The 25,077-nt window shown below is 48.6% G+C and overlaps 1 protein-coding gene and 1 non-coding gene across 2 annotated transcripts; both read left to right on the top strand.

The window, feature by feature from the left end:
- The first annotated feature begins 6,679 nt into the window (after positions 1–6,679).
- LOC114702294 lies at positions 6,680–6,870 on the top strand. Its single transcript, XR_003735958.1, has one exon. It is a non-coding gene; the product is annotated as a U2 spliceosomal RNA (small nuclear RNA).
- A 7,727-nt stretch (positions 6,871–14,597) lies between these two features.
- On the top strand, positions 14,598–16,739 carry Arl4d (ADP ribosylation factor like GTPase 4D). Its single transcript, XM_028882548.2, has 2 exons — positions 14,598–14,701; positions 15,466–16,739. Exon 2 carries the CDS (start codon positions 15,571–15,573, stop codon positions 16,174–16,176), a length of 606 nt encoding a protein of 201 aa, XP_028738381.1. The 5' UTR covers positions 14,598–14,701; positions 15,466–15,570; the 3' UTR covers positions 16,177–16,739.
- The last annotated feature ends 8,338 nt before the right edge of the window (positions 16,740–25,077 follow it).

The following is a 25,077-nucleotide window of genomic DNA, read 5'->3' as shown; positions in this document are numbered from 1 at the left end:
CCTTGGAATGTCAGCTCCTTTGCTGGGACACTGCTCCCTGGGGTTTTTGCCTCCGCCGCCCCCTTCGTTCCTTCCTTTCCCTGTTCGTCTTGGTTTTCTCGCCTAGAAAGTGCAGACCTGAAATATTCCGTGATCCTCCCGCCTCAGCCGGGCCCAACAGCCGGGTTCCTTTCCTAAAATTTGAGACAGGGTCTTTCTGTGTACCCCTGGCTATCCCAGAACTTGCTTTGTCGACCAAGCTGGCCTCAGACTCACAGAGATAGGTCTGGTTCTGCCTCCCTAAAGCTATGAGCTACCACACCCGGCACTTTTTTTTTTTTTTTTTTTTTTTTATTAAACAGTCTAAAACTCATTTTGGATTCAGCTTTATGGGGCAGACCTGTATTCAACTCCACAGGCTGGTCCATAGGAAGACCCAGTGTTCCAAGCTGGATCGGGCTGTGTAGGGAAAGGCTATGAGCAAGCGAAACTAAAGGAACTCTTTCGGGCAGGAATGCCTTTAGGACCAGATCGATGCCTGGAGTCTCTTCCCACTCCCTACTTCAGAAACTGGCACTTTATAAAGGATGAGGAGGAAAGCATCAGAATTATTGTGTATTGTATGTGTAATTCTAGTACTTGGCAGACTGAGGCAGTGAGATACTTGAAGGAAGAGAAGAAAAAACGAGTGTGTGTGTGTGTGTGTGTGTGTGTGTGTGTGTGTGTGTAGTTCAGTTGGTGGAGTGGTTGGTTGCCCGGCATGCACAGAGACCTGGATTTGATCCCCAGCAATACACAAAACTCATCCTTTTGTCGCATATCTGAACTTGAAATACTCTGGGCTATAAGTAGGAGAAATGCCAAGGTCATTTTGGCTACGTAATGAGTTCGAGGTCCACCTGGCATACACAAGCAAACAAAAAAGAGAAGGAGGCAGGGCTGTAGATCAGTGATAGAGTGCTTCAGCGAGGAATAGACCCCGGTTCAACAGTCACTCAACAAAGCAAAAACTGCATGTTCGGCAAACTCCGTCAGCTGCTCAGGTTTTCGTCAATATGACAAGGGTCGTTGAGGAAGAGGAAACTTCAATTGAGAAAAATGCCTCCATCAGACTGTCCTGTAGGAAAGTCTATAGGACATTTTCTTGGTTAATGATTGATGTGGGAGGGCCCAAACCATTGGAGAGGCTGCCACCCCTGGGCAGGTGGTTCAGGCTGGTACAAGAAACACATTCACCTATCCTCTCAATAGCTGGCCCCTGACATGTCCTCCTGGAAGCCCTGTTCAATCCTCCTGGATGTCTAGGATTCTAATGTGGAAGGAGAGAGTGCGGTTAGTCGAAAAATGAACAAGGCATACCTTGAGGATCCTTTTTGACCATCCATTGAAGCCAAAGTAGAAATTTGCCAGTTCCTGGCATCGTGAGCTGTTTAGGGCAAAGGCCTGATGTCTCAGGGCCTTATGTCTAGTGCTGAGACGAACCTGCAGTCAGGAGAGAGACCCACAAATACCACAGCCTGCCAGGGTCTACTTTGGAGACACGAGGTCAATCAATTCCAAGTCTGTAAGGGACAGTGAAGATCAGGGGGTCAGAAGGAGGTCCTAAGTCCTGCGTCAGAGTGAGCCCCACACACATGCTATCCGTCCATCTAAGCCTCAGTGCTGTCCACCATCATGGTTAGGATTCCTGGTTAAGTGGCAGGTTGCCTTGGGGGCAGGGCTGGAGCTTGGTTGGTGGAGTGTTAGCCTAGCATGCAGGAAGCCCAGGGTTCAAGCCTGAGCAGCATCACAAAAACCAGGTGTGACAGCGTTCCAAAGAGAGAGAGAGGGCCAGGCGGTGGTGGCACATCCTTTTAGTCCCAGCACTTGAGAGGCAGAGCCAGACGGATCTCTGTGAGTTCGAAGCTAGCCTGGTCTACAGAGTGAGTTCAAGGAAAGACACTAAAACTACACAAAGAAACCCTGTCTCGGGAAAAAAAAAAAAAAAAAAGAGAGGGAGAGGAAGGAAAGAAAACAGCAAAAAACTGTGGAAACGGGTTGAGTTAGCAAATAAAGAGCTTGTCTCCCCATCTAGTGGCTCCTGTTTGAGAATCTGACACAGCAGAGGAGGTGAACCATCCACCCACCTCTCTCCAAGTTAATGACCCCTATTACAAAGTAACATAGAGGCTCGTGGCCAGTTAACAAGCTTCTTCGGCATTTCAAATACCAAGTCTCGAGTTTACATACTTTACACATTACTGTGGATTCCTTATGGAAAGGGGCCTTAGAGTTGGCACAGAACACACTTAGACACCGATTCTTAACATTAAGGAGATTCATGACCCGCGAGGGGCAAGCTGGGATGGTGCTGGAGGGGTGTGGAGGCTGCAGCGCCAGCAGCCAGGAACAAGCAAGGTGTCTTTTGTTGTTTTTGTTTGTTTTGTTTGTTTTAAGGAGTTGGTTTTTAAGGAGATAAGAGGGAGGTCTGTGCTTGGGGGAACCATTAAGTTCTGGTTATACAGCCCTATATTAGCCAGAGTAACCAAATAATGAATGTTGATTGCTGGACCTTGGTGATCAGTCTCAGGAATGAATCAGTGGCCAAGTGAGGGAATGGACCTGGGGAGGGGGGGTCGCGCTAGCCTTAGGAATGTGATGTCACGGTTTAGCAAGGGAGAAGGAAGGAGGGAGACTTGCTGGCGCCATGTTTACAACGTTCGGGCCTGTTAGCGAGCCCTTCACCTTACATTACTGTTCCTTCCCAGAAGTCTTCCCTCATCATTAGAAAGTGGTGTTTGTTGGGGATCTCCAGCTCAGGGGCCCATTCCATACACACACACACACACACACACACACACACACACACACACACACACGGCTCCTCCCCTGGAGCAGCCCTCTCCAGACCCTGCCCAAAGAAAGCCTGACAAACAGCAGCTCCTCCCCTGGAGGGTATTTAAGGGCCCCCCTCAGGAGCAGCCTTGTGGGTTCCCCTCTTTCCCTGAGTCCACCCTGGAATGCTTTGCTGGGATTAAAACCCAGACTTTAATTTGGCCTGATCTGACTTACTGCATCGGCGGAGAAACCCAGTATTGGCATACGGGAGCCTTTCATTGTTATTCATAAAACTTGAATAATACTGTGAGACCAAAATGAGCCATCTTAAAAATAAGACCAAAATGCTTTCACCCAAAAACTAAGGCCTAAGATTTCTTTTAGGAATAGCATTAGTATGAAAATCAGTCAATCAGAAACAAAGTTAAAATAAGATAAAATAGTCACGAGTAATGCTGCAGACTATGAATTCTCTGGTTTCAGGTAACTGACACAAAATACTCACAGCAATGAGAAATGTGCGGCAACACTCTTAGAATAATTTCTAGAAGTCCTAGAAGCGAGCAATCAGAATTGTACTTACTAGCACCCTAAATGATGTAACTTGTGACTTTTCCTTTAAAGCTGAGCTGCAGACAGTGGCGCTTCCTCCACTCATTGATGTATTGACGAGTCTGCTAGTTTTATTGTTTTGATATCCAGAATGAAACCTTGCTTTTGCATTCCGGCATGCTTGTCTTTGGTGGTCTCTCTGGGGGTCACGATCTGGGCACAACAAATACAAATAAACTTAACATATTGTTAGTTACTTACGCATCTGTTTATACGTTCTCCTAAGTATCCAAGTGGCCAACACCTTCATTTTCTGATTCAAGAACCAAGTGTAGTTCATAGCATCATAGAGGATCGAGGGAAGAAGTAAATAAAACTTGCAAGGCTCAGGAAGTTTCTGAAACCTAGCTGCCCCACCTCACCCACTTAAATAAGCAGTAACAATTGTGGCCAGAGAAGACTCTTCAGGTAGCCCAGAAGATACTCAATGGGTAATGTGTTGGGTTTTTTTGTTTGTTTATGTGGGTTGGTTTGGTTTTTTCAAGACAGGGTTTTTCCATATAGCCCTCTATAGACCAGGCTTATAGCCATCTCTTTTACTGTTCATTATAAAATCACGGACAAATATTAAAGATTAAAAACCTTGCCGGGCGGTGGTGGCACACGCCTTTAATCCCAGCATTCGAGAGGCAGAGCCAGGCAGATCTCTGAGTTCCAGGCCAGCCTGGGCTACCAAGTGAGTTCCAGGAGAGGCACAAAGCTATACAGAGAAACCAATATTTTTAATATATATAATATATATGTATATATATATATGTATATATATATATATATATATATAAAACCTGAGGTAAAGCTGGGTGGTGGTGACACAGGCTTTTAATCCAGCATTCAGGAGGCAGAGGCAGGTGAACCTCTGAGTTTGAGGCCAGCCTGGTCTACAGAGCGAGATCCAGGACAGTCTTCAAAGCTACACAGAGAAAAGATATCAAAAATAACAAAACTCCGAGATAATCGTAATCGACCTCGACCCACACAGCCACCAGGCACTTCCTGGCAAAGAGCCAGGGCAACCCCTTGGCCCCGCCTCATCCTCTTCCAGGTGCCTTTCTTTCTCATGTCCCCAGTCAGCCAGGGAACTCCATGATCCATTCCGGCCTGCTGAATGTGAACCCCACCTCTCAAGCCAAACACTCTATTCCACTGGACATCGGACAACAACATAGACGAAATTCCTGTAGCATAGGCTGGCCTCGAACTCACAGAGATCCGCCTGCCTCTGCCTCCTGAGTTCGTGTGCCACCACCACTGGTTTATGTTTTTGTGCTTAAGAGAACTGTAAAGCAAAGCTGAACTTCCAAATATTAAGGGTTGTTACTGCCATGGCCTGGTCTTATACATTTATTTATTTATTTATGATTTTTCAAGACAGGGTTTCTCTGTGTAGCCCTTGTTGTCCTGGAACTCACTTTGATTTACCTGCCTCTCTCTCACAAGTGCTGGGATTAAAGGTTTATGCCACCACCACCCAGTGGTCTAGTATAATTTTAACAAAACTGTTGTTTATGAAAGATACTAGGTCATGAGGTTAAGCACTGTTTCCGCTTCTGTAAATGAAAGCTTGTTTTGCTCAAGATAACCAAGACTTCACAAAATAGAATGTAACCTTCTGTTTGCAGGCGAACAGAATGTAATTTTATGTTCTTTGCCTGCATAAAGCTGACTAATGCAGCTCCGGGCTACATTTGGGAATCTTGAGTCCTGGGTGTAGCCTGGTGTCAGTATCTGAATAAAAGCCTCTTCTCTGTTAAAAATAAATATTTTTTATTTTATATGCATTGGCATTTTGCCTGCATGTATGTCTGTGTGAGGGTGTCAGAAGCCTCAGACAGGTGTGAGCTGCCGTGTGGGTGCTGGGAATTGAACCTGGGTCCCCTGGAAGAGCAAACAGTGCTCTTAACCGCTGAGCTGTGCACCCCTTGTTAAAAGTTATTAATGGTCAGACTGGTAAATCTCTGAATGACCCCAGACCGTAACAGATAACAGCATTCATGAGTCTTTTAGCAGGGTGGGCTGTTAAAGCAGCTGCCTTTGACTTTTCTGTGTTCCCACAAGTCACCCATTTCCTTGGATCCATAAGTATAACCGGATACGGATACCCTGTTCTCCAGCAGAGTGGGGAATCTTTTCTTTTGTCAGCTAGCAGTGCCTTTTCAGGGTGTGAACCTTTCCCTAGAAAATGTGTCACACACACCACTCTACACTGTGGTTCATCTCTGGCTCGCTCTCTCTCTTTAAAAAGATTTATTATGTATACAGTGTTCTGCCTGCACACCAGAAGAGGGCACCAGATCTCATTACAGATGGTTGTGAGCCACCATGTGGGTGCTGGGAATTGAACTCAGGACCTCTGGAAGAACAGTCAGTGCTCCTAACCTCTGAGCCATCTCTCCAGCCCCCTATCTCTGGCTTTTTAGCCCCCCATCTCCCTGCAGCCCACCATGCTGATTTTTGGTGCCGCCCCTTGAGTATGTCAACTGCGGGTTCCTGCTTTTTCAGGCTCCTTCTAGGATTCGACACGGAAGCACAGGATTTCGAAGCTGCATGTAATGGCTTTCACCTGTAATCATAGCACTAAGGAAGCTGAGACAGGAAGGTTGCAGTAAGTTCCAGTCTAGCCTGGGCTGCAGTATGAGACACAATTTCAAAACAACAAAAAAGAAATATGTAATAACAAACAGGTAACTTGGAATTCTAAGGGTCTCTTTCCCGAAGGGTCCGTGCACCCCTTGACCTGGTCAGAGTTTGCATAACTAGCGGACTGTCTTGTGACCACTGGCCCTCCCCAACTGATTGTTGAATGCATCTCTTCATAAAGGAGCCTAGGCCCAGGTATAAAGGTAGAGAAAGGGAAAAAATAAGGAAAGTGGAAGAGAGTGATGATCTCCTGTGGTCCTCAATCCTGTATCTGAAGCATTGTGAAGAAACTGGCAGAGCTTATGGGTCTGTGGGTCGGACACAGCGAACTGGCTGAAGGAGCTATCCGTCTTGGTTCCGGCTATGAGCTATTCCGGATGCAGCTGCGCGCTGGGCGGGGCATGCAAATGAGGAGGTGGCCGCGTCTCCCAGGAACTCTGGGAGCGAAAGGAGCAACAAAAATATCCTCGGCCCACGCTGGATCTCGCAGGTTTTCTCTGGAGTGAAGGTCGTGGGCAGGGCAGGGCAGGAGAGTCGGTGTCGGGCGCGTGCCTGTGGTCGCGTGTGTGTTTGCGACCGTGATGTAAAGGTGTGTGCGCACGTGAGTGTCGCGGGCGGTCGTGAGTGCTGAGTTATCGCTTCTCGGCCTTTTGGCTAAGATCAAGTGTAGTATCTGTTCTTATCAGTTTAATATCTGATACGTCCTCTATCCGAGGACAATATATTAAATGGATTTTTGGAAGTAGGAGTTGGAATAGGAGCTTGCTCCGTCCACTCCACGCATCGACCTGGTATTGCAGTACCTCCAGGAACGGTGCACCCCCTTGGGGGACCTCTAGTGCGGGTTCAAAAGAAAGACTGACTTTCTTGCTTTGCACTTGAGTTTTTTTGCATTTAACCCTACATCTTGTATCTTCTAGGTTCAGCTTCTTAATAGTTCTTTCTGTAGTTTAGGGTATGCTTTCCCCATATTTATATAGTCTTTAGTAGTTTTGTGATAGCTTTATTTAAGCACCATGTTTTTCTGTGTTGGTGTGCGACACTTGCATGAGCTGCCTGTGAGCTTTTTTTCTCTCTGTACTGGGCACCTCATCAATTGTCTGGTTTTCAAGTACGGACTCACTACAATTATAAACTGGCCTGTAACTTGATAGGCTGCTTTGAAATTTCAGGCTTGTAGTTTTTTACAAGCTGGTTCAAAAATCACATTTGAGGGCTGTAGAGTTGTGGCTCAGTGGTTAAAAGCACTGGTGGTCGTGGAGATCCTAAATCCAATTTCCCAGAACCCACGTGGTGGCTCGCAGCCATCTATAATAACATCCGGTGCCCGTTTCTGAGATGCAAAAATACATGCAAGTAAAGCACTCACATACGTAAAATACATAAACATTTTAAAAAGTCAGACTTGTCTTTTTCTTAGTTGTTCTTTTGTTTTTTTTTTTTTGTCATAGCTGCCGTTTGTTAGAGTTGGTAACAACCCATCTCATCTCCACATTTCCTATGGTTTTCTTTAGATTGTACTCTATGCTGTATAGTCCGAGTTGCATTTGTAGGTTTTTTTTTTTTTTGTTGTTGTTGTTTGTTTTTTGTTTTTTTCGAGAGGGTTTCTCTGTGTAGTTTTGTGCCTTTCCTGGAACTCACTTGGTAGCCCAGGCTGGTCTCGAACTCAGAGGTCCACCTGGCTCTGCCTCCGGAGTGCTGGGATTAAAGGCGTGCGCCACTACCGCCCGGCCCATTTGTAGTATTGACATAGGGTAACCGCTTCTTGGTTTCAGTTGTGGGAGTTCTGATTACACAGGCGAGCAATAACTAGACAAGTACCTAGGAAGCGATTTAAATCCTGTCTTGAACAAACAAACTAATAAACCCACCACAATATAGAAATTTGAATTTATGCTCAGATAATGTTAGTTTAAATTTAATTTCCTCTTTTTTCAAGATAGGGTTTCCTCTCTAGCAGCCCTGCTGCTTCTGCCTTTTGAGCGCTGGGATTAAAGGCATGCACCACTGTGCTTGACTCTGTTCATTTAAATTTCATTTTCCTCACAAAAAAAGAAAAAATGAAACGAGTATATTTGTACATTTTCCAGCCCCAACTTGAAGCCCTACAAATACTATCAAAAAGAAAATTTAGGAATCAAAAGGAGCCAAATCATCTTCACTTCATAGAAAAATTAAATAGTGACAGATTTCTCCACCAGGAGGCAGCATCTGCTAATTTCCAGCCCTAGGCTCTAGTATAAAGTTTAATGGTGTTTAGGGATGATGGTTCCTGTTTGGGAAAAACAGCCTTTTCAACACATACCTTGCTCCAGCATCCATTATGAGAGACAAGTTGGGTGTTTTTGTGTATGATTGCTCTCTCTCCTTCTCTCACGTTCTGTCTCTCTGAAACAGGGTCTTACTGTGTATCCCAGGCTAGTCCTAGGATGAGGCTGGTCTCAAAATCAAGACAATCTTCTTTGGGCTGCCCAAGTGTTGGTCTTAAAGGCATGGGCAACCCCACGTGGATGTTTCTCCGTTTTGTTTATAAAATTAAAGAACTGGGATTTGAAAAGTGGTGGTGGAGGCGGATGGTGGAGGCGGATGTATGGGTCTGCTGGGAAGAGTCTTTGTGAGTCCCTCGCTGATAGCTGCTCCTCACACACTCCCCGCAGCTCCCACAGACCCCTCTCCATCTGTTCATTCAGACACCACCCATCCTCTCGATCTCCCTTACTCCAGAGCAAGGCCTACTGTGAGGAAGAGAGCCTGTAACCTCTCATTACATGCTGAGTCAGGGTGACAGTTCCAGGGAGAAGTCGTTTCTCCAATCCAGTGTATTAGCGAGGGACTGGATGCATACTTACTCTGAAGTCCAAGGTTGGGGATATTAAGGATGTATAAGGTTTTATCCCATTACTGACCTCTATTTTTCTCCCCCAAAAATCCATGCATGGTAATAGAGGGATGGCTTAACAGTTAGGAGCACTGGCTGCCCTTCAAGAGGATTCAGGTTCGATTCCCAGCAACCCCATGGTGGCTCACAATCATCCGCAACTCCAATTCCAGGAGTCAATTCCAGAGTCAGTTACTGTCTTCTGGCCTCTGAGGGCAACCAGGAACGCACATGGTGCACACACATACATGCAGACGAAACACCCATACACATAAAATAAAAACAAACCTTAAAAAGTCTACATCTATGAAATTGTCAAAGAATAAGAAATTTAAAAAAACCTCTCCCAGTATTTTATTTATTTATTTATTTATTTATTTTTATAAAGATCTGTTTATTTTATGCATTTGAGTGTTTTGTCTGAAGGTATGCCTGTGCACCTTGGGTGTGCCTGGTGCCCAAGGAGATCAGAAGAGGGAATCAGATTCTCTGGAACATGGAGTTACCATGTGGGTGCTGGGAACTGAGCATGGTCCTTTGTAAGAACATCAGGTGCTCTTCACCAGTGAGCCAGCTCTCCAGCCCTGCTTACTTACTTTCTTTCTTTTTTAAGCTGGCAGAATGTTATTTCCTGTGAAAATCTACACGTTTACAGCATATGATCCTAGCAGAAGATGTCAAAGCCATGCTTACTGAACTTCGCAAAGAGGTCGGCCTACTCTTGTTAACAAATGAACACAGAGGGAGAAGGTAGAGGCTTGTGCTTGCCAGTCACTTGACTTGGATGCTGTTGGAGGAGAGCAGAAAGAGGAGAATGACCGGAGAGAGAAAGAGAAACTGCATGAGGAGAGAAAAGAAAATGCACTTCGAGGAGAGCAGAAAGAGGAGAAACCTACCTTCTGTATTTTATCACTGCTGAGATCTCCTTGGAGTGCAGCCGGGAGACTGCGTGATGGTTGGTGTCACACTAGAAACCGATATACAAGGAGGCCTCCTCGATGCAGGACTGAAAGCCACAGTCTGGATAAATGAGTGGAAGGGTGCCGCTGACGTCATCCCCCATGCCTCATTATATGGTTTCCTCTGTGCTGGAATTACCTGCTCTCTTACAAAGCATAGACTGCAACCTGCTTACTTTCTTTTATATTTTATTTGTCTGTGTGGATTGGTGTGTGAGTGTGTGTTCAGCAGTGTGCCTGTGGAGGCCAGAAGACACCGGTGTGGAATCTGTTCTCTCCTTCTGCCGTTAGGTGTGTTCTAGGGATTGAACTCAGGTTGTCAGGCCTGTGGGGCCAGGGCCTTTGCTGGTTAAGCCATGTTGCTAACCCCTTCCCAATATTTTAGGCAGGATCTCATGTAGCCCAGGCAGGCCTCAACCCTAGTTTGTAACTAAAGAGAATTTTGAACTTCTGATCCTTTGAAATGCAAAGTTTCAAGTCCAGTTTTAGTCAATCATTACTAACAGAAACCCTGAGGGCTCAAGGACCCCAACCTGGTAATGTCATACACTAAAGGTAGAGGCTCGGTGATAGGGACTCTCGGTGTATTTAATCATTCCATCTTGCAGAATTTCTGGCTTAGAGGCTGCCACACACAGTGTGTGCTCAATGTAGCTGCAGATAAGAAGAGCAAGCTTCCACCCTCCGGGGTTCAAAGTGCTTGACCAAACAGCTGGACTCTGATCCAGGTGGAAGCCAAAAAAGGAAGCAGTAGCTCCCAGCTCCTCTGTCCTACCCTGCCTGGGACACCTCTCTAACTCCAGTCACTTAAATATTGTTTCAAAAGCCCCTCCTTTAAAAGGTCCCACTGAGCAATACCATCACCCTCAAACAAAAACAAACAACCCATCAAAAATGGAAAAAACTCCTTCCTGTCTCCCGCCCAGGCCTCACCTCCTCCTTCCCATTTGTCCGTCCACACGTTCCCTGCAAACAGGAAAGATAAAGGGTGAGTGGGGGGAGTCAGTTTCATTTTCCTTATCAGATCCGTGACAGTTCCCATCTTGGGTGTGAATCCCATGGCGGGAGGTGTTAAAAAGATGTCCGACAACTTGTGTATTTTCAGTTTCACAGTCATTATAGCCTTTGTTCAAAGCTACAATTGTTTGCACGATTCCTGGGGAGGTGAGTGACCTTGGATAAGTCGTGTAGCCCTTTTATGCTTCAGGTTTGTTTTTTTTTTTTAGACAAAACATACCCCAATCCTGGCGTGTGTGTATGTGTGTGTGTGTGTGTGTGTGTGTGTGTGTGTGTGTGTATACAATTATGCTCGTAATTAGATTTAAAGTCTCGGGTATTTGACAGTCTTATCTCACTGCCTAACTCCCTCTTCCTTTCTTCTCTCTCATGTTATTAGTGTTGTTTGCTTGCTTTTGAGACAGGGTCTTCTTGGCCCAGGCTGATCTCAGGCTTGCTGTGTAGCAGAGGATGGCCCTAAGCAATGGATCCTCCTGCCTCCGTCTCTCAAGTGCAGAGATGAGAGGCATCTTTCTATTTTTATGTTTTGAAAGAGACTTGGCTCTGTAGCACTGGCTGTCCTGAACGTCGTCAGGTGGACTAGGCTTGTCTGGAACTTGTTGCCTCCCAGTACTGGGATCACAGGGCTGTGCCCCTGTGCCTGATTCAACTATGACTTTTCAAAAAGAAAATCGTGTTAAGCTCTTAGACATGCAGTGCCACTGTGCAGGGTGGCGCTCCCTGTGCCCTCAGCCTACCCCGTGGTTCTCCTCCCCCAGCTTCAACATGCTCATCTCTGCCTCTGGGCCTCAGCTACCATTGCAGTCGGTCCCATCATCCCCATTTGGGGGAGGTAAAAAAGTTATTTTGTGAGGTTTTGGTCCTAGACTAATTTCTGAAGATCTCTAGGAGGAGTTTGGAGGCTCCCTGAACTGCCAGGCAAGCCAGGTGGCTGGTTTTGTGGTAGGGAGGGGAGAGAGAGGTGGCAAGCTTGGCATGCTGTTGTTAAACATGTGGAAGCTTTTTATCAGCACTTGCTGGAGGTGGCCGGGCAGGAAAGGGCTGGACCCTTGAGTCCGGCACTAACTTTCCCTCCTCCCTTCCCAATCCTCTTTACACTTCAGCTTTTAAGAAGGGTAATCCTGTTCTCCTTTTGGTCACGTTGCCCTTTGTGACGTCTCCTCCCCTTCAGGGCAACCAGAACTTGCAGCTGCTAAGGATGATGCCCCCACCCAAGTCCTGCATCTCTAGAAACCTTTCCCGAAGCTTCTGGCTGACAAGGTCTTTACCTCCTCTGAAATCCCACAGGTCCCTGTTGGATGATCTGTAAAAACTCAATATGTGTGTTTTCCTGAACTGCCACTGCCTGTCACTCATTATCTGTAGTTCTAGAGCCCTAGCTCATGCAGAGGTGTGACATCAACCGGAGCTTTATTTTTATCTTTACTAACTCACCGACATACTGGGGATAGAATCCCGAGTCTGTGCAGGCCAGGCAAGTGCTCTGCCCCTGCACCAGCATGCCTGGTTCATCTGTATTTTTGAAATAGGTTCATGTTAATGTGCCCAGGCTGGACTTGAACTCACTATACAGCTAGAGAAGTTCTGAATGTACCATCCTTCTGCCTCAGCCTCCAGAATACCTGGGATTACAGAAGGCTATGGTGGTTATGCCCAGATGAACTTTGTCCTTTTTTTTTTTTTTTTTTTTTTTTTGGCTTTTTTGAGACAAGGTTTCTCTGTGTAGCCTTGGTTGTCCTGAACTCTCTTTATAGGCCAGCCTGGCCTTGATCTCAGAGATCTGCCTGCCTCTGCCTCTGGATTAAAAGCGTGCACCACCACTGCCTGACTTTGAACTTTGTCTTTTAAAGTCTATTTTTATTGTGTTTTTCAGACAGAGCCTCACTGTGTAATGCTGGCTGTCCTGGAACTCACTATGTAGACCACGATGGCTTTGAACAAAGAGATTCCCCTGCCTCTGTATGGAGTGCTGGCACTAGGTGTGTGCCATTATACCCAGCCTTTAAACGTCTGTTTTAACAAGATAGGCCCTTGGAGTTCTGCTGTTGGTCTGGGAAGCTTTGATGGAGGAATCTCCACTAGGGCTGCCTAGCCCCATGATTTGCCTATGAGATGTCTAGACAGGTGCTGGGTGTCCAGGCACTGAATTCAGACAGATTCTGCTCAGCCATGTACTACCTACATGTGATTGTAGACAATTCCTTTAACCCTTTGGGGCTTTCTGTACCTGTAAGATGCATACAACAGTCCCTAACTGGCTATTGTGAGAATCAGAGGTAGGGGCCAGTAATCCCAGCACTCAGGAGGCTGAGGCACAGAGATTGCCATTGGGCCCAGGCCAGCCTGGACTACACGGTGAGATCCCATCTCAAGACAAAACAAAACAAAACAAAAAAACAACCAAACCCCAAAAACACACAAAACAGAGCAGTTGGGTATGATGCCCGATGTCTTTCTTTCAGCATTCTAAGGCAGAGGCAGGTGGATCTTTGAGTTTGAGGCCAGCCTGGTCTACATAGTAAGTTCAAGGATATCTAGGGATATATAGAAAGATCCTATCTGAAAACAAAACAAAACCCAACCAAACAACCCTGCCCCCACCCTCCAAATGGTTGAAGTGATGGCCTAGTGGTTAAGGGCACTTACTATTCTTCCAGAGGACCCAGGTTCAGTTCCCAGCGCCCATGTCAGGCACTCACCACTGTCTGTAATTCTTGTTCCTGGGGATCCGACACCAGAACACACGTAGCACATATCGACACACACATAAACACATAAGCAACAATAAAAATATCAGGTACAGCAGGGCGATGATTGCGAACGCCTTTAATCCCAGCACTTGGGAGGCAGAGGCAGGCAGATCTCTGTGAGTTGGAGGCCAGCCTAGTCTACAGCACCAAGTTCCAGAACAGCAAGGGCTACATAGAGAAACTCTGTCTCGGAAAACAAAAACAAAACAAAACAAAACAAAAATGTACTTGGGAGGTAGAAGTGGGAGGCTCAGGAGTTCAAGGTCGTCCTTGCTACAAAATAAGTTTAGAGGGCTGGAGAGATGGCTCAGAGGTTAAGAGCACTGACTGCTCTTCCAGAGAGAGGTCCTGAGTTCAATTCCCAGCAACCACATGGTGGCTCATAACCATCTGTAATGAGATCTGGTGCTCTCTTCTGGCTTGCAGTCATATATGCTGTATACAAAATAAATAAATAAATCTTTTTTAAAAAATAATAAGTTTAGAGCCAATGGGCTACCTGAGACCCTGCCTCTGTAACGGGCTTAGTACTATGAATCAGCTGTGTGCGGGTTCCAGGTAAACACTGTGTTGAAAACTGGACGCAGAATGCTAGAAGACGACTGAATGAGGAAAGATTCCAAACTTGTCAGCATCTCTTGGAGCAGACCCTTAGGTAGAGGGAGAAGACTGCGGGAAAGGGTGGTGTCAGTGGCAAGACGTTCCTCTCCCTGCTCTCGTCAGACGCGGCCACGCCTGTTCCTTCGGTCCTCCCCACCTATCAGCCCTGATGAATTCCAGGCTCTCTTCCAAATACTGGAATAAGGTAGAAAAAGATTAAATAAAGCGGTTCCGGCGAGAGCGAGCGTCCCTCCCCAGGATGGGGCTGCAGAGCCCGGCTCGCTCCGTGCCAGGCTCCGCCTGGGGGACGCTGATTGGCCCGCGTCATGTGACGTCACGAGAGGGTTTTTAATGCTCAACCTGACCGGCGGCGCCGCAAAGTCCGCTGTGGATGGAACGCGGCGTGCGGGGCTCCGGTCGGCGTCGCTGGCGGGGAGTGCGGCTGACTGAAGGTAAAGGGGGGTGTCCCGGCGGTGCAGGGCCGCCGGCTTGCGGGGTTTGGGGGAGCCGGTGGCCGCCACGGGAGGAAGGCAGGCAGGACAGTCGCAGGACCGTGGGGATGGCGGTCACAGCTCCCGAGGGCGTGTCGGCGGTGTGGCTTTGCGGAGGGCGTGTGGGAGCCGGACAGGATCGGGGCTCGCTCTTCGGGCACAGTGCCCGGCCGCCTCCCTCCTGCGAGCATTCTCCTCCCGGGAACGGAGGTCATAGCGTCTGCTTCCACTCCTCAAGCTGGGAGAGGCGCAGCAAAACGACCTTCCGCGGGATCTAGCCCGCAGGATCCCACACCCTGGAGGATCACAGCCCCTGAGGGTTTCTCTGGCCTGGGGCCTCTCCTAGGGCCCCTTGGGCAGGAGGACGCCTGTGTTACACCTGTAGCTCTTTTTTTTTTTTTTTTTTTTGTTAAGAAATGGGGAAGAAGGAAGACCCGTGAGATGGTTCAGCGGTTAGAAACGCCTGCCCTAAAGCCTGAGGACCCAATTAGATCCCTGAGACCCACATACTCAGTTGTCCTGACTCCACACTCAAGCCGTGTGTGGCTTACACATGCACAAAATCTTTTTTTAATGTGAAAAAAGAGGCACCTAACCGCCTTTTGTAATAAAAGGAATTTTTACAAGGGTGGGATGTTGATTTAGGAAAGGATCCAGAAGCGTCAAATTGATGTTTATTCTAAACGGTTCTTTTCTTTTTCCTCTCTTGACTTTTCCTTGTTTAGATAACCCAGTTTGTGCTACCTGCCGTTTCAAGGCCGCCTCCTCCTCCTGGCCTCTACTGGAGCCCCAGACCTGCTCCTTAGGTCCACCCTGCGCCCTAGCTCGCCATGGGGAACCACTTGACCGACATGGCACCCACGGCCTCATCCTTTTTACCCCACTTCCAGGCCCTACATGTTGTGGTCATTGGGTTGGACTCAGCTGGGAAAACTTCCCTTCTTTACCGCCTCAAGTTCAAGGAGTTTGTCCAGAGTGTCCCCACCAAGGGCTTCAACACTGAGAAGATCCGCGTGCCCTTGGGGGGGTCCCGTGGAATCACTTTCCAGGTGTGGGATGTTGGGGGTCAGGAGAAGCTGCGGCCGCTGTGGCGCTCCTACACCCGCCGGACCGATGGACTGGTGTTTGTGGTGGACTCTGCCGAGACCGAAAGGTTAGAGGAGGCCAAGGTGGAGCTCCACCGGATCAGCAAGGCCTCAGACAACCAGGGGGTGCCCGTGCTGGTGCTGGCCAACAAGCAGGACCAGCCGGGGGCGCTGAGTGCGGCGGAGGTGGAGAAGAGGCTGGCGGTCCGAGAGCTGGCAGCCGCCACGCTCACCCATGTGCAGGGCTGCAGTGCTGTGGACGGGCTGGGTCTGCAGCCAGGGCTGGAGCGTCTGTATGAGATGATTCTGAAGAGGAAGAAAGCGCCTCGGGCGAGCAAGAAGAGACGGTGACCCGAGACTGCCCCTACCCTACCTACTAGGGGTCAGTACAGATGATAGGCAGGGCCTGTGACCTCTCAGCCAGCCTGGGTGCTGGACCCTGTCCACCTCAAAGGACTGAAGGAGCATGGGGAGGGGGTCCTGATTCGGTGCCGCGTGGGGGAGGGGAGATGAAGTGTCTTCTCTGCTCCTCACCTCTAGAGGGTGGAGGCTGCAAGAGCGGAGCCGTAAATGTAAATGCTGACTCTACCTCGACCCTGGTTCTCCGTGTCCTTCCCTGGCCTTTTATTTGGATGTGTATTTTTATTTTTTTTTTTGCAGGGGGAGGGTGCACAGAGAGTTGCCCAGAGAATGCATTTGGGATGAATGGAGAACACCTCCTCTCGCCCCACAGTTGGGGGAGGGGTCTCCTCAGCTGCTCTTCTAGTCACAATCTTTTCGTGTCTGTGAAAGTGCCAAGAAACCCGCCCCCCGTTTGTAGATCCCCATCCCTTTTTATAAGCTTGTGTGTCCTCTATATTACTGTTTTTTTAGCATTTGCCTATAAGTTATTAAAGTTGGATGATTCTAGCTCATGATTTGATCTGGCAATTTCTTCTCACTTATGTAGCCCCGTGGAGAGTTGGGGATGTGCCTGGAGCGTAGGGGGAGGGGGACCGCTTCTCCTGAACTGACAAATTAGACTGTGTACTTATGGGCTGGCCAGTACAAATTCTGCAGGTAATTGAAAACCCCTAAAGCTGTTGTTGCCTAGTTTTAGGGGTCATGGCTCCTTTCGGACGTCTCACCTCCTCTGGTCCTTGCTTCTGAGACCAGCTGCTCCTAGGTCTTGTACCTGTGGAAAGTCTGTCTGCTCTTAGGTCTATCAGTACCCAAGCCCTTGAGGTATTCTGACATCGCTGCTGCCCTAGAACTCGCGTTGGTCTGATTTCTCTCCCCCCACCCCCACCCCCACCCCCTTGGAGGATGTGGTAGGAATGGAAAGTAATTCCTGGCCTTAAGCCACCTCCAAGAGCTCAATCCTGCTGACTGCAGTTCTCTGGCAGCAGCTGGTGTTGGGAGACCTGCATTGGCCTGGTGACTAAGCCTGAGTCTTCAGCAATGGGAACAGCTCTTCTCCCCAGAGGGGACGGCCGTCATAATCTACCCCACTCCCAACCTGTGAGACGAGATGAGGAAAACACCATCTGCACACGTTCCTGGGACAGGCGGAGGGTGGTGAGGTCTACACCTGCAGTCTCCACCAGCCTCAGGAGGGTAGAGGCAGGAGGAGGGTCAGGAATCCAAGGCTAGTCTGGGTGACGTGAGACCCTGCCCCCCACACAATAGGTGGTAAGATAACACGTTAAGGTTGCCAGGTCGCCGAGATCCTGCTTAGGCTTCCAGGGGCCCCGCCCCCTGCAGGAAGGCCAGCTGTGTCTGAGCAGAACAATAAGATTCTCCTAATCTTGCTGGCTGGGAGTCCCGAGGAAGCCAAGGACCGTCTTTTCCAGCCCCCAGTCCCACCCACAGCCCTGGTGCAAACAGGGGATCCTTAGAGCTGCGTGACAACCCTGCCCCGGGATCTGATAAAAGGCAGGGGGGAGGGGGGCCTCTCTGGGGGAGGCTTCTTTTCCAAAAGCTGAAGCTTGCTGCAGAGTCTAGGCCCATCTAGATTTGTCCTTCAGCTTCCTCGAGGCCCTTGACAGGATGGGGGTGGGGGTGAGCGAGCATTGATCCAGAAGGCTGCCCAAGTGTGCGTCAGTGTGAGGGACTCTGCTTGACGGAGCTGCTGGGCTGGTTCTGCCAGGAACGTGTGCTACCTGACCTCTGTGACACACCTGATTGATAGCTTTCAGTCCTTTGGACCGGAGTCCTGCAGCTTGGGGACAGTCCCAGGCTGGGAAGGACATGGGCTGGAAGAGCGCTTGCCTTGGGAGATCTTTCCTCCCCCACCCCAATTCTGCTTTCATCTAAAATCTTCAATGACACTTTTTTTTTTTTTTTTTAAGCATCTAGTCACCTCTAGGATTAAGGTCTTTAGATCTGGGGAAAGATGTTCAGGGATGTGTCCCCTGCTCTGTCCAAGGGGCTTCTGAGGCGCCGGCTCTTACTGACTCAGCTAAACACCAGTCCCTCTTAGCTCTTTAGAACCAGAACCTTCTCGTTTTACGTTCTAGCCATGGGGCAGGTCAGGGATCATGGTCCACAGGAGGCCGGTAACTGTTCCAGGCCCCAGACCCCTTGGACTTCACTGTTCAGCTGGCCGTGGTGGAGGAGGGAAGGAAGGCTGGCAGAGGAGAGCTGGAAAAGCCAGTTGCTTTGACAGCATGGTGGAGAGAAGAGAGCCCTGGGGAATTCTTAGTCAAAAACCACACTGTGTAGCGGGGCCGTGGGGGACATTGGGAGCTTTGGAATAATCCCGCCTTGACCCATCCATAGGACTGGAGAGCTGCCTTCCTGTCTTCTGGACAGGGAGACGGGGTTTCCCACTCTCCAGCCCTGCCTGGGGGTTCTGAATTTTGGACACTGGGCCAATGGGGTGGGCAAGGACTGGAGGCGGGTTGTTTCTCCTTTGTTCTTGTTCTGGAAAGAATACTTTTCTCTCGCCGAGGGGAGGGTCCCTGGAGCAGGAGTGGCGGCTGGAACTGGATACCTGTACAGGGAAGTTGGAAGGAGACCTGTCGGCCCAGGGTCCGGCTCCCTTCTCATTCAGCCTTCCCCTCTCTGGCCACCCTCTTTTCTTGCCTAAGTCTGAACGCACAGTCCAAAGGGAGGGCATTTTCCTCACAAACCTTCCCTCCTCGGAGCCACTCGTTCTGGGGGCAGAGATGGTAGTGGGCTCCATTCCACTGCCCTCTTCAGTCCTGCGGTACTGCACATGCGCTCAAGGAAACGAGGGAGCCCCTAAGGATCAGAGTGGGCGCCGGGCGTTGGTGGCGCACGCCTTTAATCCCAGCACTTGGGAGGCAGAGGCAGGCGGATCTCTGTGAGTTGAGGCCAGCCTGGGCTACCAAGTGAGCTCCAGGAGGCGCAAAGCTACACAGAGAAACCCTGTCTCGAAAAAACAAACAAACAAAAAAAAAAAACAAAAAACAAAAAAAAGAGTGGGCAGGGGACTGACCACAGGACACACAGCCACATTCGCATCCTTGCTTCCAGGCGAACAAGTTGCCATCACTGAGCTTTCGACTCCCACCCTCCCTCCATCTTTCCTGTTCCCTCTCCTTGATTAGATTAAGGCCCAGCTTTTGGCTTTTCCCCTCACTCCCTTCCTGGGGAGAGGAAGGTCTTATCTCCTAACCTAAGGAGGAGCTCTTGCTTCAAATCCGGCCAGAAAGTCCACACCCTTCTTTCATACTATGTAGCGTTAGCCTTTCTTTTCTTTTCTTCTTCTTCTCCTTCTCCATCTTGTTCTTTTCTTGGTTTGTTTGTTTGGTATTTGGAAACAGGGTTTCTCTGTGTAACCTTGGCTGTCCTGGAACTCACTCTGTAGACCAGGCTGACCTCGAACTCACAGAGATCTGCCAGCTTCTGGCTCCCAAGTGCTGGGATTAAAGGTGTGCTCCACCACCACCGTCTGGCTCATCAGTCTTTTCTTTCTTTCTTTTAAATAATTTGTTTTTGTTTTATGTGCATTGGTGTTTTGCCTGCATGTATGTCTGTGTGAGGGTGTCAGATCCTCTGGGACTGGAGTTACAGACAGTTGTGAGCTGCCATGGGGGTGCTGGGAATGGAACCTGGGGCCTCTGGAAGAGCAGCCAGTGCTTAACCACTGAGCCATCTCTCCAGCCCCTCCTCAGTCTTTCTTTCCTAAGGCAGACATCTCCCAGAGGGCCTGCTCAGCCCAACACAAAAGCATAAACTAAGCAGTCTGCGCAACTTTTGCAAACTCAGGTGGCGGTTCTCCAGTATGGCAACATTGTATCACCGTATGAAAAAGTCTGGCAAAGGCTGGCCTTCGTAGCATAGGCCTCATCCTGGCTCTTGGGAGGAGTCAGAGTCAGGCAGATCACTGTGAATTTGAGGTCAGCCAGGGCTGGTGACACCTTGTCTTTAAAAAAAAAAGTTAGGCCTCATTGCAAAGCATGGCCTATTTTCCATCAGGGGCCAGTTTTGAAGGGGGGTCTAGTGGACGACTAGAAGGGGAAAATCAGAGGAGAGGAGTCTTCAAAGTCCCATTCCCAAGTTCCCCCTTATCTCCACATTCCCTCCCCCCTACCTTGACCCAGTACATGCCTTGGAAGGAGCAGGCCGCACTACATTTCCAAGGGCATTTACTGCTGAGCAGTCTGGGTAGAATCATGAGATCTCCTCCCCTGGTTGAGCCAGAAGGAAAAAAAAATCTTTCCTTAAAAGTGTTGTCAGCCGGGTGGTGGTGGTGCATACCTTTAATCCCAGCACTCGGGAGGCAAAGGCAGGAGGATCTCTGTGAGTTTAAGGCCAGCCTAGTTTACAGACTGAGTTCCAGGACAGGCTTCAAAGCTACACAGACAAACCCTGTCTTGGGGGAAAAAAAGTGTTTAGCCAGTGATCCCGGTATTCGGAAGGTTGAGGCAGGAAGATTGTATAGAGTTCCATGCCAAACTATGCTACAGAGTGTGAGGAGCCCATCTCAAAACAAAGAAATACTGGGTTGGAGCTTGGGAATCTCCTACCAGTTACATTTCTTCTAAATACTGTTAAAAACTGTCACTGGCTGGCTGGGTGGGGTGGTGCATACTTCTGATCCCCAGATCTTGGGAGACTGAGGCAGGAAGACCTCTGTGAGTTCACAGTGGAACTGTTCCACATAGAGTTCCAGGCCCTCCGACATAAAGAAACTTTGTCTCAACAAACAAATAACCATTCTGGGACAAGGGAGCAGGAAAGATGGCTGAGTCATTAGGAGAACTGGCTACTCTTCCAGAGATCCTGGGTTCAAGTCTCAGCAGGCACATGGTAGTTCACAAATGTCCTTCCCTCCATCACCTGGGCACCAGGGACCCATGCCGTACGAACACATACACACAGGAGCAAAGTAAGAAAAAACTTTTACTGACCATTCTCCATGGCAAAGGTGATAGATCTTTACTATGAAAGAAATCTAAACTTAGAAAATGCCTTGCCTGGTGTCACATTCCTTTAATCCCAGCACTCAGGAGGCAGAGGCAGGCAGATCTCTGAGTTCGAGGCCAGCTGGGTCTATAGAGTCCCAGGACAACCAGGGCGACAAAGAGAAAACCTGTCTCGGAAAACCAAAAAAAAAAAAGAAAGTAGAGAGAAACAACCTAATCTAAACTTGAGCTAAGCCTTATGAACAAGTTTTGAATCTATTCTTCCGAGTGTTTTTCTTTGCATAAGGATAAAAAGATATGTCTCTCCAACCACACACAGGGTTATGTAAGGTGTCCTGTTCAGTTTTGCTTTTTTCATTTATATCTTGGACATGATTCATTGCTGACACCTGTGATTTTTCTCATTCTTTCTGATGACTACATGAAATTTCATTATGTGAATGTATCATCATTTTATTAACGAGCTTATATTGAATTGAGTGTGTGAATGAACCATGAACCTCCCTTGTGTATTTGTGTACACTTGGGGAAACTTCCTTGTGTCTAAGGGTGCTATGTGGGTGGGTAAGATGACCTAGTAGGCTAAGTCCTCTGCTGCCCAGCCGGACCACTAGGGTTTGACCCCTGCATGATGAAAGGAGAGCACTGACCCCTGATACTTGTCCTCTGACCCTGAAAGTTGTTTTTTGATTTCCACACTTGCACCATGGCACACTCACACAGACACACACACACATGCACACAAAATAAGTTTTTTTTTTTTTAATGTAGTAGATTTGGGAGTAGTGGCATATCCCTTTAATCGTAATGTGTGCATCTCTGTGAGTTCAAGCCCAGCCTGGTCTATGTAGTGAGTTCCAGGCCACTAAGGCTGCACAGTGAGATCCTGTCTCGAAAAGCAAAACAAACAAAAAACGAATACAATTTTTTTAGAGGGGGTATATGTGGCCAGGCATGGTGGCACACGTCTTTTAGCTCAGTCCCAGTGGGAAGCAGAGGCAGAGGAGTACAAGGCTAGCCTGGGCTACATAGCTTTTTCTGTTTTTAAAGGTGCACTGAGGATATGTACTTAAGGCTTTGCCAGAGTTTGAGGGAGGGAGAGAGAAGTTTAAAGTTTATCCAATTCCATCCTCCAACGCTGATCTCCAGGCCTCTGCGGACTGATTGTACAGAGTGTCTTTCCTTGGAGAGGGCAGAAATACACTGAGTAACTGGGGAGAGGATTCACTTGGGTGGGGAGTAGAGCTCAGTCTCACCACCACTGCCGGCTGCCTGGCTGGTGGTGGAGGCTGGCAGATGGTGAGGGCTCCCCAGCACCCGGCGGCGGCTTGTCACAAACGTCAGGCAAAGTAGGCGAAGCAAGCCCTGAAATAAATCCTGGGGTGGAGGGGACTTGGCTCCAGGAGGGAGGCTGAGACCAGAAATGCTTGCTCAGAACCGAGCAGGGAGGAAGTCTCCAGCCCTAAAGAGGACAGAGGAGGTTCTAGAACATGCCTTCCGCCCCCACCCCCTTGCCTGCGCCCCCGAGTTACCCCCGCCTAACCCTTACAGTGGGGATTCCCACTAAATGCCATAGTTGAAGGACCCTGATTGATGGCTCTGATTGCTAGAGCACTCTGGACTGTTTCGGGCCTGGCCATTCTGGTTCCCTCAGACCTCTCAGTTAATCCTGGCATACCTCCCCACTACCCCTCAGTGGAGTGGGGTGGGAAGGCAGGAGGCTAATCTCCTTCGTACCCTGCAAGCCCTTCCTGGTTAATCTAGTAGAAAGGTCCTTAGAGGATGGGAGAGGTTACAGCTGCTTTTAAAGTGTGTTGAAAGTGGGGTGTCTTGTCTCCCTCATCCTGCTTGTGTGGGATTAAACGCAGGCTAAGCACTCTACTGTTGAGATATAACTCCAGAGCAAACACACAAACAGATTTCTTTTATTATTTTTAATTCTCTGGGTGTGCCTCTATGTGCCTATGTGTAGGTATATGTACATGAATGAAGGTGCCCATCAAGGCCAGAAGAGGGTGTCAGATCCTCTGGAGGTCCCTTAGAGGCTGTTGTGAGCCTCCTGGTGTGGGTGCTGGGACCTGAACTCCTGTCCTCTGGAAGAGCTGTACTTAACCCCAGAGCCATCTCTTCGACCCCATTTTCCGCATTTTTTTTTAATGTTTGGGGGTTTGTTTTTGTCTTGGGTTTTGAGACAGGGTCTCAGTATGTAGCCGGGACCAGCGAAAACTCATGGTCTTCCTGCCTCAGCTTTTCAGTGTCAAGATTACAGGCATGTTATACACCACCACATCCAGCTGGTTCTGTGCTTTGGTTTGTGTTTTTATTTTTTAATTTTATTTTAATTTTATGTGCATTGGTATTTTGCCATGAGTGTTGGGTCCCCTGGAACTGGAGTTACAGACAGTTGTGAGCTGCCATGTGGGTGGTGGGAATTGAACTCAGGACCTCTGGAAGAGCAGTCAGTGCTCTTAACCACTGAGCCATCTCTCCAGCCTTGGTTTGTGTTTTTATAAAGTCACCCACTGTGTTCCACTCTAGAGCAGAACCACTTTGTGCTTTCCCGAGTTCCCTGAGCCTGATGGGGGAGAACAGAAGCCCCCAGTCTGACCAGACTACATCCCAGGAGTAACCCACAAAGTAACTGAAGGGTAAGATGACCTTGAACTAACTGCGATCATGGCCAGGTTATTTCCCCTCCTAGGTTTACCCATCCTACATCTAAATCTATAAAGGAAGGCCTTGGATGGTGTGTTGGCCAGTCAACAAGTTCTGTCAACTTGACACAAGCTGTATTCACCTGAGAGGAGGGAACCTCAATTAAGAAAATGGGCTGTAGACAAGCCTGAGGAGCATTTTCTTAATTAGTGATTGATATGGGAGGGCCCAGCCCATTGTGGGTGATGCCAGGGTGGAAGCCAGGCATGGTGGCACATGCCTTTAATCCCAGCACTCAGGAGGCAGAGATAGGTGGATCTCTGAGTTTGAGGCCAGCCTGGTCCACAAATTGAGTTCCAAGACAGCCAGGGCAGTTACACAGAGAAGGTCTGTTTCCAAAAACCAAAACAAAAACAAAAAACCCCAAAACAACAACAACAAAAAAAAAAAAAAAAGAAAAGAAAAAGAAAAAGGCAGGCTGAGCAAGTCATGTGGAGCAAGCCAGTAAGCAGCACCCCTCCACGGCCTCTGCATCAGCTCCTGCCCAGGTTCCCACCCTGCTTGTATTCCTGACTTCCTCCAGTGATGACCAGTGACATGGAAGTGTAAGCCAAACAAACCCTTTCCTCCCCAACCCCAAGTTGATTTTGGTCATGGTGTTTCAACATGGCCTTGTTTTCCTGATCCTTCTCCTCCAGCCTCTCCAGTGCTGGGACTACAGGCGTGCACCAGCCAGCTCAGCTTAGGCCAGGGGTAGGCAAGAGTAGTTTTTTTTTTTTTTTTTTGGTTTTTCGAGACAGGGTTTCTCTGTGTAGTTTTGCGCCTTTCCTGGAGCTCACTTGGTAGCCCAGGCTGGCCTCGAACTCACAGAGATCCGCCTGGCTCTGCCTCCCGAGTGCTGGGATTAAAGGCGTGCGCCACCACCGCCCGGCAAGAGTAGTTATTTTTTGAGACAGCCTCACACAATAGGACTCTGACTGACCTGGAACTCATTATCAGGCAGGAGCTTTTCTTGCTGTTGTTTGTTTTGTTTTTGTGCTACTGGGAATTGAACCCAGGGCCTCATGGATGCTTGGCAAACACTCTCAACACTGACCCACACCTCCCAGCTCCTGGTTCATTTTATAATTACCAATAGGAAATGGAAGTAACACTCTCTCCCTCCCCCTCCTCTTATCACCCTGTGAAATGACCTTATTTTGGGCTAAGTTTGTGTGCCTTC

The sequence above is a fragment of the Peromyscus leucopus genome, chromosome 8b (genome assembly GCF_004664715.2).
Source record: "Peromyscus leucopus breed LL Stock chromosome 8b, UCI_PerLeu_2.1, whole genome shotgun sequence".
NCBI lineage: Eukaryota > Metazoa > Chordata > Mammalia > Rodentia > Cricetidae > Peromyscus > Peromyscus leucopus.
Note: the sequence above shows the minus strand (reverse complement) of the source record. Positions and strands in the feature narration are given on the sequence as shown.

Coding starts and splice junctions, on each gene's coding strand:
- Arl4d (XM_028882548.2), top strand. CDS start 15,571: ATGGGGAACCACTTGACCGACATGGCACCCACGGCCTCATCCTTTTTA.